The 16,505-nt window shown below is 38.2% G+C and overlaps 1 protein-coding gene across 1 annotated transcript in view; it reads left to right on the top strand.

The window, feature by feature from the left end:
* The first annotated feature begins 463 nt into the window (after nucleotides 1-463).
* The window catches only part of LOC143032892 (hexokinase type 2-like), a 75,944-nt gene continuing 59,902 nt past the window's right edge, over nucleotides 464-16,505 (top strand). The window contains exons 1-2 of the mRNA XM_076198123.1: nucleotides 464-623; nucleotides 11,228-11,296. Coding sequence (XP_076054238.1) covers nucleotides 11,237-11,296 — 60 coding nt within the window. The 5' untranslated portion in view covers nucleotides 464-623; nucleotides 11,228-11,236. The remainder of the gene's footprint in view (nucleotides 624-11,227; nucleotides 11,297-16,505) is intronic.

The raw sequence follows: 16,505 nt of genomic DNA, 5'->3' as shown, positions 1-16,505 counted from the left end.
ATTATCAGATACTATAGATAGCCATTTTTTAAAAGTTGTATATTATGGTGTATTCATTGAAACAATGTAAGAATAATATCTACATGCACTTTATTGAGCATCCAGTAATGTTTTTATAAAAGAAAAGCTAAATCTTAAACAATCGTGCAATTTCACCTGTTTTTCAATTGTGCCATATTTACCTTTACATTCATCATTATATTTGTGCCATTTCCACCCCAAGATCGTCTCACCATGTCATTTTTTCTCAAGTTAATTCAATTACACTAATGCACTTTGATATTTTCTTGTAATAGAAAATAAGCATATATACGTTTAAGTTTCACGTCTCTAATATTGTTAAACATAATCATGATAAATATTACTGATACTAAGACTTCTCAACCCACGTGCTGATGACGAGATGATGAAATACAACTCCAAAGGTGTAATCGTACGTCTGGATTACGCATAGCGGCTAGTTGGATACGTGGTAGATATTGAACCGGCATTCTATACGGCTGGTACTCAGTTGCTGTTCATATCAACATAGTGGAAAGGCTGCTGTGCTTTCTTGCCAAGTGATCACGTCTTGGAAGTACTGTGACACAGTCTAAACTCTTCTCACAGCTCATCAACAATCTGTATGTATTCCCATGATACTTCTGTGTTGTCACAAGTAAATTTCGTGTTGTGGGTTGTCGAAGCGCTGTAGAACAGGGAAAGACACTTCGTTTTGCACAAAGATAAGCAACTCGTATTAATACATGTTTACAATCCATGGAGTGGGTCATCTCAGTTGATGTTATGATGCCATCTGGTGTCCATCGAATGTTCGAAGGTTTTGAAATTACATTAGTCGACATTTTAGTCTCTTCGAGTGCCGATAATCTGTGGGTAACAGCTTTATATGAACTAATTTTCCAGCCATGTTATGTACACGCCCATTTACCATTTCTATTGAAATAGTGTTTGAGTGATGACATCAACATAGTACTATTCAAATATTATGAAAACATACTATTTTCACCGTACAGTGATATTAGACCCTGCGTTACTTTCACCATGCAACGATAAAGTTTTCGGTAGTGTGGTCTTTTTTTCTCTCTCTCTCATTTCCTCCCTCTCTCCATTCTTTTATCAGAGTGGGTCAGAACAGAGCTATAGATTACGATATCACCATCGTTCCAACGGCGAGTTTCCGAAAAAATAAACAATACCTTGTATTTTTTCAGCAATCATCGAGATACCTACATCGTGTAAAACAATACTAATGAAAAAATCGTACAAAAAAAAATTAAAGTGAATGCAGTGTTGTGCAGTTTTGCTAATCAAACACCGGTAACAGTAAGGCATGATACATGTCCTGGCTAGAAAATATTAAACATCCTGGTCAATCAAATATTGGTTAAATACAGTAATGCATTACAATAAAGATGTGGGTTTATTTCACAAGCTTCTATCGCTCAAAGTTCAAACCTGGTAATGTTTGAAACTTCCGCTTCTATTAACAACTCAGTCTCACCAGTTACACGCTAGGCACTGGTACAGATGTACATTCCATAATGGATAGAATATTCACGAACAGATAGTAATATTTTTATTTCGCATTTCCAGGGAGCTATTAGTTAAGTGCATTTGTTTGTTACTTTATATTTATATTTTTACTTGCATCCCAATATACCAATAACTTGTGGAGCAGTAAGAAACGTTCCTGTCGCAGAATGTCTCGGTTCGATCCCCGGTAAATGCAAAAGTACTTTCATGGCATTCCAACTCCTCTCCACAATGGTGGAGCTCAAAGGTGTAATAGATCAATGTCGTATATGTACGCTAGCACCTAATCAGTATGATGAAGCAGTTTACATTGATTTCAGACTACGTTCATTCACAGCCATTCCAACATACAATCACTTCCCATGCATTTCTCATCATACATACAAACCTTACTACCAAGCAGGATTAAGCCACCGGGGTGGGATACAGAAGTTGCATTTCCCTCAGTGGAGAGCCATCTCAGCTGCGTCAATTATGGACGCAATAAATTAATACATTTAAACTAGATATACCTGACCAAAGTAATCCCAGTAATGCTGGAACAAGGGAACACACAGTTTGATGGTCATACAGAGTACAAGCATACCAACAATTCCAGTAGATAATTATATAGTTCATACTTTATTCAGCATGTAGTCTGAATAGATATCACTGGTAAAAAATAATAATAATAATAAAAGAAATAGCTTTATCATATTTTTGCATTCAGAATCCAATATTAATGTCAATTTTTTCCATTACCTACAGTTTTTGTGTTCAACGGTATGTTACGTGGAATAGATTTCAAGCGGTTGGCAACACTGAGATTGTTTTACATTTGACAGTACTGTGTTTAAAACGTTGGTGTGAGGTTGTATAGTGCGCATTAATGTGGCAATAATTTTGTGGTATTGTACAGTAGCGTACCCGCCATTCACCTTCACAATGTCAAGAAACTGTATAAACCACCCAGACAAAAATTGCTTTATTTGAGGTATATTGACATTCAAGTCACAAAGACGGTGTTTCACGCCATTGATTAAAAAAGTGTTGTGAACATTATTTTGCCTGCAAAGTGGGGAACCAGGATAAAAGCTGGGCCCCTCATGTGTGTTGTGTAACCTGTGTCAGGCTTCTCACCGCATTGGCGGAAGGTTCACGCCATATGCCTTTTGCCATTCCTATGATTTGGAAAGAACCAAAACAGCATACTTCAGATTGCTACTTCTGCAATACAAATACAAAAGGTATAACATCAACATCCAAACATATTGTAAAATATCCTAATTTATCATCTATGAGACCAGTACCTCACAGTCAAGACTTTCCTGTACCTGGTCCTCCAAAACAAATGGAACTAAGTGATGATTAGTTATTGAAGAGGTTATGGAAAAAGAAACAGAAGACATGAACTTTCAGCCAGTCTGTTCAAGTGAACTACATTTATTGAATCAGGGAGATCTGAATGATCTTGTGCGGGATTAAAAAAAAAAAAAAAAAAAAATCCGAACTTTTCCTCCAGAAAAAATCCAAAGTTGTTATCATAAGCGACATGGTAATTTTGAACAGTTTTTCTCACTTGAGGATGGTGTGGTGTTTTGCAATGATGTATATTCTGTTGTGGAGGAATTTAACCATAAATATGACAGGAATGAGTTGCGCTTGTTTATTGACCCTTCAAAAGTGAGCTTAAGAGCTGGTTTGCTCCACAGTGGAAATGAGTTTCCTTCTGTTCCTCTAGCCCATGCAGCTAACATGAAGGAAACATATGAGAGTATGAAGCTTCTATTACAAAAAAATTAAGTATGAAGAACATGAATGGAATATCTGTGGTGACCTAAAGGTTGTGGCGCTTTTACTTGGAATGCAGCTGGGTTACACAAAATTTTGTTGCTTTTTCTGTGAGTGGAACAGTCGGGACAAGAAAAATAATTATGGAAAGAATATGTGTCCGAAACAATCTCTGACCCCAGGAGAGAAGAATGCTGTTAATCCTCTTGTTGATTCAGAGGATAATTATCTCCCTCCTTTGCATATTAAGCTAGGGTTGATGAAATTTTTTGTTAAAGGTATGGATAGAACTGGCAATGGATTCACATATTTGAAAAGTATGTTTCCTAGAGTAAGTGACGCAAAAATCAAAGAAGGTAATTTTGCTGGACCACAGATTAGGGAGTTGATAAGAGACCGAAATTTTAATAAAGAACTAAATGAAAAAGCTGCATGGCTGTCATTTAAGAAAGTTTGCGGAGAGTTTTTTCTTCACCTGTCACTGACATTTCTTCCCAACATATTTCTTTTGAGTTAAAGTCACCCATAATTAGTATATTTCCCCCTGTCAATAAATCAGTTACTTTGTATCTTCCAATATTTTGGAGTAATCACTCTCTGCCCAAGGTGTTTTAAGGGGTACATATATTACTACAAATTTTCTATTTTTCATGTCACTGTTTTCAACTTTTATCATAATCAATTCCACATTATTTTTTCCTTCTGTTATCTTAGTCACATTTAATCCTTAGTCAATAACATGACTCCTCCACCCTGTTTCTCCTTTCTATTTTTCATCCAATGGTTGTATAGACCTTGTCCCACAGTGTTTGGTGGTAGAGGACTTTTTAATTTCGTCTCCACAATTCCCATTATGTCTGGTTTTTCTAATGCCAGATAGTCATTTAATTTGTTTAGTCCTGAAATCATATAGTCTATGTTGGTATATGTTATTTTCAATTTTTTCTTTTCTCCTCTTTTCCCGTCTATTAAGTTTCTTATACACACACACACACACACACACACACACATATATATTATATATTTTATATATACATATATATGTATATATATATATATATATATATATAAACCATTTTCTCAGCCTCAGGTCCAGCACTCGAAAAAAAAAAAAAATCTTTTCAGTCTCCGTCCTTATCTCATTTTTGTTTTCGTTTACTTCACCTCTAAGTGCCTTTTCTTTCTTTTTTTCCACATCGCTCATTTCTTTTTTTATCCATACATTTGTGTAATTTTCACTATTTGCCAGCTTCGTTTTCTATACCTCTATCATGTGAGACCTTAGTTTGATTCTTAGTGGCCTATATTGTTTGTTTTTAGAGTATTTTCCCATTCTATGTACTTCTTCAATATCTTTGTCCACATCCTGATCTTGTATCTCCTTCAGAATTGCTTTAGCAATTCCTCATATTTTTCTCTCTGACATCCGGGTACATTGTTTTTCTTTAATACCATAAACTACAATGCACTTTTTTATCCACTGTGTCTCTGACCCAGTTTTCTTTTTCCTTAATTATTCCAATTACAGTTTATTTGGCATTTTCTTCCGTTTGTTGTAGTATTCCCTTAAAAATAACTTTTTATTTTCTTGTTCCACTTTCCATTGTTTATTCATTTTACTTATTTCTTGGGAATCAGTCTCCTTAATCGTTTCTCCTACTTTCTCGGTCACCGCTTGTATTTGTTCTTTCACTTTTTTCAAGGGCTCGTTTTTGTTTTTGTCTTAATTTTTCATTCTCGTTTATTATCATTTAATTCCTTGTTCAGATCATCAAGCTCTTTGTTGGTATCGTCATTAGATCTTTTAAGTTGAATTATTTCTTTGTGCAATGACTTGTACTCTTCAATTCTATTAGTTCAATAAATCAGTAATATCCCCATTTCCTAAAATATTTTTGTACCTAGGTTCTCTAACTCCACACCTCTACCTAAAAATCCACCTTCTCTTGCAAACCCCGAGAAAGGGTAATTATCCAACCTTTGATATAATTTTGGGGTTTCCTTCATGCAGGATCTTATAGAAATTATCCCCAGCGGCGATTCCACTTTGCTCACGTCCAGACATCTCTTTGCTGGTTCATTTTTTCTTTCACTTTTGTCTTCTTCCATTTCGTGTATTTAGAACTAATTTTTATAATAATTATTCCGTTTCGGTCACTCGATTAGCATAACTTCCTTCGTGTACATAAATACAATTAGTGTTTTCTAAAATATCTTAGCGACGAACCGCTACACAGCGGAGCTCTTTTCAGACGTCTGACTCCGCCCGTAGCAAAATTGTGTGTATGCGTATGTGTGTGAGGGAGAGAGAATAAGGGGCATTTGAGAAGGGATAAGGGAATTATATCCCGCAATAAAATAACAAAAAGTACCAATCGAAACAGAATCCTCTTTAACAGCGTGTTGACACTGATCTTACATGAACATGTAGATCAGACAGTTGTTCGAACAGTAATTGCATAAACAGGATCTAGACAAGTGAACAAGGCCATTGAGGGCTATGGACGGAGGAACAAAATGAGACAAATGAATGAAGATATAATAGAAACAATTAGAGGCCAGTTCTGACAAGATTGTAGCGGGTCATTTGCGATGGGGCATGTGAACAGAATGGGAAAGAAAAGGTTGTAAGGGAAGTGTGTTGGGAGTGGATGCCGGAGGGGAAAAGGCCTAGAGGAAGATCAAGAAAGAAACTGAAGGAAGCCTTCAAGAGACATGGCTTGTCAAACATGGAAAGTCTGAGAGAGGAGGTCTTCCATGATAGAATAATATAGATTAGCATACTAGAACCAGAAGGAGTGCAAGTTGCGGCACATATTTGCAAGAAAAATAATTGTGTATTGTGTTTCACAACTTTGTTATTCAGCAATGCCTACGACTGACCTGACCTAACCTAACCCAACCCTACATGCCAACCAAAATACAGGTCGCCCTTTTTTTCCCCAAAATAGGCTTACAGTGTAAAGTGCATATTGCGCTATGGATGTTGCAGGGTGAAAATATTCACTTTGATAAATTTATATACATATATATATATGTATGTATTTGTATATATATATATAAATGTATATATATATATATATATATATATATATATATATACTGTATATATGTATACCTATATATATATATATATACCTATATATATGTACCTTTGAAAATGTCTAAATAGACGAAAACGTTCGGTATCTGTTTTTTCAAATTCCCGGTGGTTTCTGGAAAAATTAGTTTATCACGTGTGTTTTGTGATTTCTTTGCATAAATATTTATATATATATATATATATATATATATATATATATATATATATATGCTGGTAACCACTTAAGAAAGAGAAACACAGAAATCCCAAGCGCTTTCGTGTAATTCACATCCTCAGAGGAGAATACAGACAAAAGTACAATACAAAGACAATATAAATGGAAAAGTATAAACCTAGGAGAGGTAACAAGGCTCCATACGGAAAATTAGGAGAGGTCACAAGGCATCACACGGAAAAAATAGGAGAGGTCACAAGGCCCCGCACGGAACCACACGTAATTTGCCCTCTCTTGGGGTTAACCAAAATCCCCTATACTTAATTGTTTACAAATGTTTTCAATTATGTAATTATCTAATTTATACATACCATTACTTATGTTCAAATTGACTGACTTTAAGTGGTTACCAGCATATTTCTCATCACGTGTTCAAGTGATTTATTTGCAATATATATATATATGTATATATATATATATATATATATATATATACATTATATATATATATATACATATATATACACATACATATACATACATATATATACATACATACATATATACACATACATATATACATACACATACATTATATATATATATATGTATATATATATATATATATATATATATATATATATATATATATATATATATATATTATATATATACATATATCCCCAAATTTTGGGAGTGATGTGGATATGCGGGTACAGTCTCGTATTTCCTATAGAGACCACAGACATTGACTTCGCTGAAAACATATAATCTCTTGATTATGGACGAGAGGGACCATTTGCAATTAGAGATGATTAAGGAGTGACGCTGATAGGTAGTGTTTCTGTGTTGTAGCAAGACATTTAAAAGGATGATAGGGAGCTAGAACTGAAATGCATGACTTCCGCATCTAAAAGGAAATGTAAAGCGGGTGAATGATTCCAGTAAAAAAAAAATATATATATTGATGGAGTGGGAAGGTATACAATGATGAATGTACATATTTGCCCGAAGTAAAACTTAGAATCACTTGTTAGAACCTAATCTCAAGAACTCTATAGGATCACTTGTTAAAACCTAATCCCAAGAACTCTATAGGATATGAATAGTGGGTATCATTGAAGTATTCTGACTTGATGCGGACGAGCACTCCTCTGTTTTGGTGACAGGAATTACTTATGCGTTTTGAAATAACAAAATATTAGCTAATACATTTTTTTCCTTGTGTTTACGTAATCCAAAGGGGACTGACGTTATCCCACGATTTCAATTTCGTTTTCACTCGAGAGACGAGGGTGGATATGCAGTTACGTGAGTTGACAAGATACATTCCATTGTTGGGGTCCGTTGCACAATTACATTTGCTTTAGCTTGTACAAACTCTACATTTCTTTAGACTTGAGCTCTTCAATGATGAAAATGAGTGTTTCGACCATAATAACAAAAAGGCTCTCATGTTTTTTAGTTCAAGGACATTGCATATAGAGTCGTTTCTAGGGATTTTATAGACACTAACTGGCATCCGTGAGAGCGCCTGTGATTGAACTGATCAGTGGCCCACGCTGCATGAGGGGTTGCATTCCAACGGTTGAATATGTATCTTATCTTTGGGTATTCTGCTGCACTCTCCTAAATTTATCCTTAACGGGGTTTTACACAGTCAAACATGTTGGCCAACTCGCTCATCAAACCTCCAACACAACATGCTTGAAGAGTTGTTACACGTTCAGACCAAACAGACAGACAACCTCAGTCGGTGCCAAGAGGAGAAGGGGCAACATGTCCCTTACTCAAGACGAGGTGATGGCAATTGGGATAGTGATTGCCCTCAACGAAAAGAAAAGGAAGCGTTCAAAGTGGACAAAGGACTGGTTACTGAAAAGGGACCACATTTCTCATACCAACTTAATGAAGGAGCTGAAATTACACCCAGATGATTGGCGCAATTATATGCGCATGGACGAATCAACATATTTAGAACTTCTGAATTTGGTCACTCCATTCATTACTTGTAAAGACACCGTTATGAGAAAGTCCATTAGCCCTCATGAACGGCTGAGCACAACATTGAGTTTTTTTTTTTAGCAACGGACAGATCTCTGCAAGACTCGAGATTTTCAGCTCTCATCGCAACTAGCACCTTATCTAGGATTATACCAGAAACTTGTCATGCCTTCTTAAGGAACTACGAAGACAGTTTATTTATTTTTCATCACTTCATCCCGCGTGCACTGAGGGTCAAGTTCTTTTAGCTTTCCATGCAATTCATATATACCTTTATTTCTTAAATTCCTATTAGAGTATTCTTTCGATTTCACCTTCCACAATGCCATATGCTTCCTATATATGTCAATGAAATCTACCATAATTTCCCTTTCCTTGTCCTTAACGGCACACGTATAATTCATTTTGGAAATAATCGGGAAGTCTATCACTGAAGGAGCTGCTATAGATGTTACCTCTGCGAGATTTGAGTGTGTATGACGGTTGGAGACTGATGCGTATTCAGACGTTCATGCATGGACATGAACGAGCAAGCTCCGCCCACAAAAGTCAGGCCAGATGAGACATCCGTCAAACACGTTGGTCCAACATGTTACCCCTTTCACATGTTCAAACATACTCTCAAACACCGTGTTGGCCAAGATGTTTGACCGTGTAAAAAACCCCTTTACAGAGCGGAAATAATATTTGCAAATTCTCTTACTGTAACATGCTCTTGGAAATTGAATGTCATTGTTCCTTTATGCTTCGTCTTGAATCGTAGATACTTTGCATATGCATTGGAAAGTTTATTTTTCGTGAAGTTGACATGACCTCCAGGATTGACAGATTCGTAATGAATGTGTGTGCTTATTGTTATGTTTTATCATGTATATTTATAACTTCTCATCAGTAATCCTTAGAATTTTGTAAGGAAATTAAAAAGTGCAATAATTTTCTATTGTATTATAAATAATAAACCCATTCACCAACTCCCGAAATTAGAATAAATAGTATGAATAAATAGAATGTAGCAATGAAGTGTAGTAGAGATATCTGTACAATACAGTATAGTTTTAAAGTAAGAAATGGAATAATATTGTTTTGTATCACTAGACTCTTCATAAACCTTGAGTAACTCAATAATACACCAAATAGTTAAATCACAAACTTGAAGTCTACCGGCTAACACATCAATTGCATATCGCCTTCACTTATTCAAAAATTGCGAGTAATTAGATTTGCACGGGAACAATTCCTGAAATATGTGTATATACACTGGATAAATTAATCACTTAAAGCCAATTTAGAAAGGTTTTCCAGCCTTACCAAAACATCAACAACGACCACCCCCTTTGACTCTCCAGCCGCCACTGAATCTACCGCTTTTCCGTTTGTAAAACAAACGGGAATGGACTATGGACTTCATCTATTTTATAATCAAACAAAACAACTCTACAATTTCCTATATATAAAATAAATCCCTATCATTTCATTTTAAGAATTCCCAACCAAATTTACTTAGATAAGCCAACACAATACAATATCTAAGTCTAAATAAAAATATTCTTCTAAAAAACGCTGTGGAAGTCGGGGACAGGTGGTATTACGGTGACACTTTGTCCTAAAAATATTCTTGAAAAAGCGCTTGGGTAAGTCGGGGTCAGGTGGTATTCTTCGCGTTCTTCTTCTCTTTCTTCTTCTTCGCGTTCTTCGCGTTCCTCTTCTCCTTCTTCTTCTTCTTCGCGTTCTTCTTCTTCTTCTTCTTCTTCGCGTTCTTCTTCTTCCCGTTCTTCTTCGCGTTCTTCCTCGCGTTCTTCTTCGCGTTCTTCTTCGCGTTCTTCGCATTCTTCTTCGCATTCTAGTTCGTGTTCTTCTTCGCATTCTTCTTCGTGCTGGGGATCCCGTGTTGGGGTTCCGCCCCGAGGCCGAAGGGGAAAACGAGGGATTAGAGCGCGGAAAGCTGCGGCCGTAGGCCGCTGTTTGCACAGCCAAGCATCCGGCGAAGCCGGGGAGGGCGAAGCCCGCGGCTTGTTAATATTAAAAAAATACTAGGCAACTTCACATCCAGCAACCAGTCTGGAAAATATGTACATTGTTGACCTTACCTGAAAGATATGTACTGTTGTCACCTGCGCTGCGACTTCGTTTAAAAATCTTCATAGAATAATGATAAAGCTGCATCGATAAATAATCATTATTGCAGTAATTCATATGGAAATATTAGGGTCACATATTTCTCGGTACACATCTTTCCATTACAAAGTACGATCTCAGAACAATGTAAATTTTCAATGAAGAAAAGACATTGACCAATACAAGACTATACTGGATCAGCGAACTGGTTGGGGGTGGGGGGGTAGCTCAGGGCGTTCTTGTCGGACGGTCTTGCTTTTTGTCCATCTGTGTCCAGCACACCCTCCTCATTGGAGGAAAACCACTGGAAGAGCCTGTTTAGGACAACTGTGCCTAACCTGATCTGGAAGGTTAGGTAAGGCGCGTTTATATATATGATTGCAAATATGTTACCACTTGCCTGATAGATTAAAGAGAACTTGTTTTCATAGTGTAACGAATACAGTTGATTACCCTTATATTTTAGTGTTACTTGGGACTTGTTCGGATTTAATTTATGTATGTATCTCTAAGTTATGTTTTCATATGCTCTCATTTCTTTATAGCCTGGTACAATGGCGTCACCGCTAGATCTTCCAACGCTTTCTCTCGGCGACAAAGTTAAGGAGAGGAGAGTGAGTATAACAAGTGGATTTGGTTTGGGTTTGAGTGTATTCAAGTAGGGAAGAAAGCAAAGGGGTTGAAGAAAATGGATTGAAGGATAGGGGGAAGAGATGAAAAGGGGAGAAGAAGAGAGAAAGTGGGAGGAGGAGAAAGATATTGAAGATGGAGGTCTTGTCGTGGGTCAGAACCCTTTTTACTTTTCCATTCCTTTGTACTAATCCAGAACGAAAGACGAATGCATAATTAGCGTGTACTCTAGGGTCCAATCCTTTTAGGATTATGAAATGCGCAGTATTTAGGTGAACTATGAGAGGTATGAATTATATTGCTAGTTATAGAATTGACCCCTTTGCTGCCGAGGAGTGTCACGTAGATGAAGGAAATAACTTGGCTCTAGTCAGAATAGAAGAATTACCCGGTACGAAGGAAATTAAACGACATAGACTTTCGCTAACGAAAAGTTGCCACTGAAATGCAATAAATTGCCTGGCGATTGTCGGAATAAAAGGAAAATTTACATCCGTTAAGAAAGGAGATAAAGATGAGAAAGACACTTAAAAATCGATGAAGGAAGGGACCAACACGGAGGCACACTTAGATTCTGTGTAGGTTAATGTTAGACAATTTATGTTTACATGAAATACATCCTCTTACTTAAGTGGTTAAAACCTTTCGATGAAGAGCTTTAAGTAGGTGACTGTTGTACAGATTTGTGTGCGGAACAATGCAAAACTTTGTTCAACTGTGAGGTGACATTTGTACTAAAGTAGTGAACTCCCCAAGGCAGAGAAGTGACCCTAAACTGAATGAAATCGTCCATAGCCAGGACAAAACATATTAAATGGCAACTGCTATTATAATGCCGGAGAAGGTTACACACATTTTCAGAATTTGGGAAGAGCCTTTGGCAGTTCCATTGCATGATGGGGGTACATTGTTATTTGGCTTGGTAAGATCTAGTGGTTGGTTTGAGTTGTGTTGCAATGGGGGTGTTGTAGGTTTTGTTGGTCGTTGTAGTCGGTGTTTCTTCATTGCACTTGAATGTTGCTTTGGGGAGGAGGGAGATGGATAGGGGTCATCTAAGCTTGACAGTTTCTCTTTCTTTTTTATTCGGGTCTGTTGGGGGTGGCATTGAAAGGCCTGAGAGACTTGAATAGGGTTTGATGTCTGGGTGTGTGGTTGGTATTGGGCAGGTTTAATTTCAACTCGAGGCCGCGCGGTAGCTCATAGCTCTTTCAGGTATTAGTGAGCTCGATTCTCGGGACCCGCTGCGGGGTTGCTGCGTTGGTTCCGACAGGCCTGGCCAGGCGGAGAGACCACCTAACGTTGCCCCCCCCCCCTCCCCCCCACCCACACACACACACACACCCACCCACCCACACACGGAAAGAAAATCAAGAACGACAGTTATAGAAGAGACCTGAAAAAGAACAGCTTTCCCCACAGGGTAATAGACGAAGTATCTGAATAGTATGGTGTGAATCGGCCCTAATATGCACGCTTTCCGTGCAGCGTGTCTTTCCGTGCACTGTCTGGCGTGTCCAGATTGATAAGGATTGAAGCAACGGCGTGAGCTTGGGTAGTATTTTTTACTTTATATACTTGGTAGCTTACGATTAGGAGATTTGGGAGTTTGAGTTGATTTAAGGCCACTCTTGATGTGGCATATTGATCTTTGTACCATTTATGGTTTTCTTAACCCGATATATTGTTAATACCTTTGATCTTAATATTCTTTCATTATTTGTGATCTGTGGTGTCTCAGTAATGGATGGATATGCACACTAATGCTAGATATTTTATGTGATGTTGCATGGGCTGAGGCGATTGGTAAGGTTGCTAAGGCCTTACTTTGCCTATTGCAAAGGTTTCTCCTTGGAGCCATATAATGTGGGGTTTTCCACATGTATCTTCAAAGTCATCATATACTTCCATGAGGCTATTTGTTAATAATTCATTGTCAGTGGATACCAGAACCAAGAGTCTTGTTTAGTCAAACTCAAGGTAATCTTCGTTACGGTATGGGTCAAATTGGTGGGGTCGGGCAGACATGGGAATGCAGTATGGCTTAGTGAGGTCGGGGTTGCAGTCAGTAATGTGGTTTTGGGCTTCTCGATAACGTCGACGACGGCAGTTATAAACTTCTATTAGAATAATGGGCAGTTGCTTCAGTGTTACCATTGCAGGTTGTTTTCGAGGTTGGCGGGGATCCTCTGCTCCTTTCACAGGAAATTGTCACGGGGTGGGGCGGGAATTCAGCAGAGGAATGTTGTGTTGCAGAGGATTGCTGCTTCCTCCTCGAGGGCTCATTCATGTTGTGGATTGTTGTGGAGATAGATATATGTTGGTAGTTGTGAGGGTGTCACTATGAATTTTAATTATGTACTATACATGGGAGAAGATACTTCAGTTGTCTGATGTCTCAGGTAATAAATAAAAAGGTCCCTGCAAAGTCGGAAATTCCCACAGTACGACTATTTACACTTTAAGGACCTCGAATATGAGTAGGAACTTTGTCTTCTTATGTATCATCTCGTGAAGTATGAAATCCACGTAGTTATCCTTCGAGTGAAGTGAGGAAAATTGAGAGGAATAGAATTAATCTCCTTTCTACACATGCACCCAACAGTGGGCCTTTCGAGCCATCGTAAATGGCATCTGTCGCCAGGGAGCTCCATTAACTGCTTGAGTTTCAGGTACAGACGCACGGTAGATCGGGTACTCCCTAACCTCCTGGGATGGAAACAAAGGGGCACACTTGAACTGAAAGGGCCAGGTGGGTCCTTGTTCACCAGCTTTAGGTACTACCATTGAAGAAGTGACGGGGGATGTTGGTGAATAGAAGAAAAGGATCGAAAGGTTTATCAGTAGGAGGGACAGGGGCCATTCATCAACGTCTAACCTCCCTCCGTGAGGCTATCTAGACTCGTGTCGAAAAGATAGTCTTCACCGGTGGAGATGTGTGAGCATATCGGTCCAAATTCCAAAGGCTAGCGTTAAACCACTGTTGGCATGCTGTAAACTTCCTATAGCATCAAGGCTCTCCGCATCCACTTGGGAGTGTGTGTGTGTGTGTGTGTGAGATTCATCATGGTCTTCCGATCACGTGTTGGACTCGTGATCGACAGTTATTGACCTCTCAAATGAGATCTCAGAGCTCGTATGATCTATCTATGGGTAATAATGTGACCTTACACGCACACACACACCCACGAGAGTCGAACCCGGACCGTCGTAGTGGCAGGCGAGAACTCTAACCACAGCGCCACGAGGTGTGTGTGTGTGTGTGTGTGTGTGTGTGTGTGTGTGTGTGTGTGTGTGTGTGTAAGATTCATCATAATTCACCATTGTCTTTGATCATGTGTTAGACTCGTGATGGACAGCTATTTCCATCCCAGAAGAGAGGTCAGAGCTCATATATGACCGATCTATGGGTAATACTGTGCGTGATTCACCAATCTTGAATCACGTGTTGGAGTCGTGATCGACAGCTAGTACCTTCCCGGTTTAGAGTTCAGAACTCATATTCGTATACTGTATGGTCTTAATGGGCAATGCTGGGGCTTTACACACACACACACACACACACACACACACACACACACACACACACTTTCAACGAACGGACGGCTTGACGAACGCTCTGAAGAAAAGTGCAGATTGTGGATACCAACGCAAAGAGAAGTGCCTTTTTGTATTTGCAGGGGGGGGGGAAATTGCTCGTGAGGTAGTGGGAAAGTAAGGAAAGAGGAGAGGGGGAGGGATTGCTGGGGAAATGGAAGGAAATGAGGATGTGGAGGACTTGGCCCAGGCAGACGGGCGTAAGGTCAGCATGAAACGACCACCGGACCAGCAGTGATGACGAAATGGCAAATAAAAATGTAAAGATTAGAAGTATAGAGAGGAGCAATACAGTAGAAAGTGACGAGAATATGTTCCAGGGATTTAAAGAGGGTGGGGGGGACACAACCCCCCCCCGACTGATAAGACTAGAGGAGAGAGTTGATAAGGTGATCGAGGACTTGGAACGTAAGTTAGGTAGTGTAGACTCCATTTTCCAAAGAATTGAAAGGTTGGAACAACTAGAGAAGGCTAACAGAAACTTAACTGAAGAAGTAGAGGACCTAAAAAGACAGTTAGGAAATGTAAAGGAGGAGAATGAGAAATTGAAGAAGAATAGTAATGAAAACAGTGAGAAAATAGCTACAGAAGCTAAAAATTGGAGAATAACTCAAGAAGGGAATAAGGTTTCATTCACTGACATGGTCAAACAGCAATTGAAAGAACATAATGAAGACTCAGTTATTAAAGTGATGAGACAGAAGGAGAATATAGTAAGAGAATTAGCTGACAAAAAGAAATGTATAATTATATTAGGAATGGAAGAGAAACATAACCCAGATAGAACCGCAAGAATCAAGGAGGAAAATGAAAGGGTAAGCAGTTTATTAAAATTAGTCCAGGAAGATGAACCAGAAATTATAAAGGAAATTGAGGAAAAATTCAGACTCGGAAAATATAGTACAGATAAGACCAGACCAATTAAGATTAAATTCAGGTCACAAACAACGGCAGAGAAAATTCTATCCAAGACAGGGAAACTAGCAACAAATGATCAATATAAAAAGGTATGGATAAAAAGAGAAATGAATAAAGAGGAAAGAGAGGCAGAAAAGCAGAAAAGAATTGAAGCTAAGGCAAAAAACGAGGAAAGAACGGAGTCAGAGAAAGAGAGATTCTATTGGAGAGTAGTGAACATGAAAATAAAGCAGTTCGACATACTAAAGAAAAACATAAGGGAAACAGAGAATACAATGGAAGTGGCAGAAAACTAAGAGTGTCTTACACAAATATAGATGGATTGATAACAGGATTGAATGAACTGAATGATTATTTGAAAGAAAAAGAACCGGACATAATGGGAATTGTAGAAACAAAATTAAAAGGCCCACTACCACCCAACAGTGTAGGACATGATACATACAATTATTGGATTAGAAACAGAGAGAAAAAACAAGGGGGTGGAGTTATGTTCCTGACTAAGAAGGATATAAACGTGAAAGGTGTCATATATGGAAAGAATACAGTAGAGATGATTATGATAGAAGTGGAAGACCGAGATAAGAAGAGCAGAAAATTTGTGATCAATTATGTGCCTCCGAAAACAGCCTCATGGGAGGAGAGTGAACATAAAAGTATGTTAGAGGACACAAAGATAGC

Source organism: Oratosquilla oratoria, chromosome 1 (assembly GCF_046742065.1).
Source record: "Oratosquilla oratoria isolate Oo_2021 chromosome 1, ASM4674206v1, whole genome shotgun sequence".
NCBI classification, from domain to species: domain Eukaryota; kingdom Metazoa; phylum Arthropoda; class Malacostraca; order Stomatopoda; family Squillidae; genus Oratosquilla; species Oratosquilla oratoria.
Note: the sequence above shows the minus strand (reverse complement) of the source record. Positions and strands in the feature narration are given on the sequence as shown.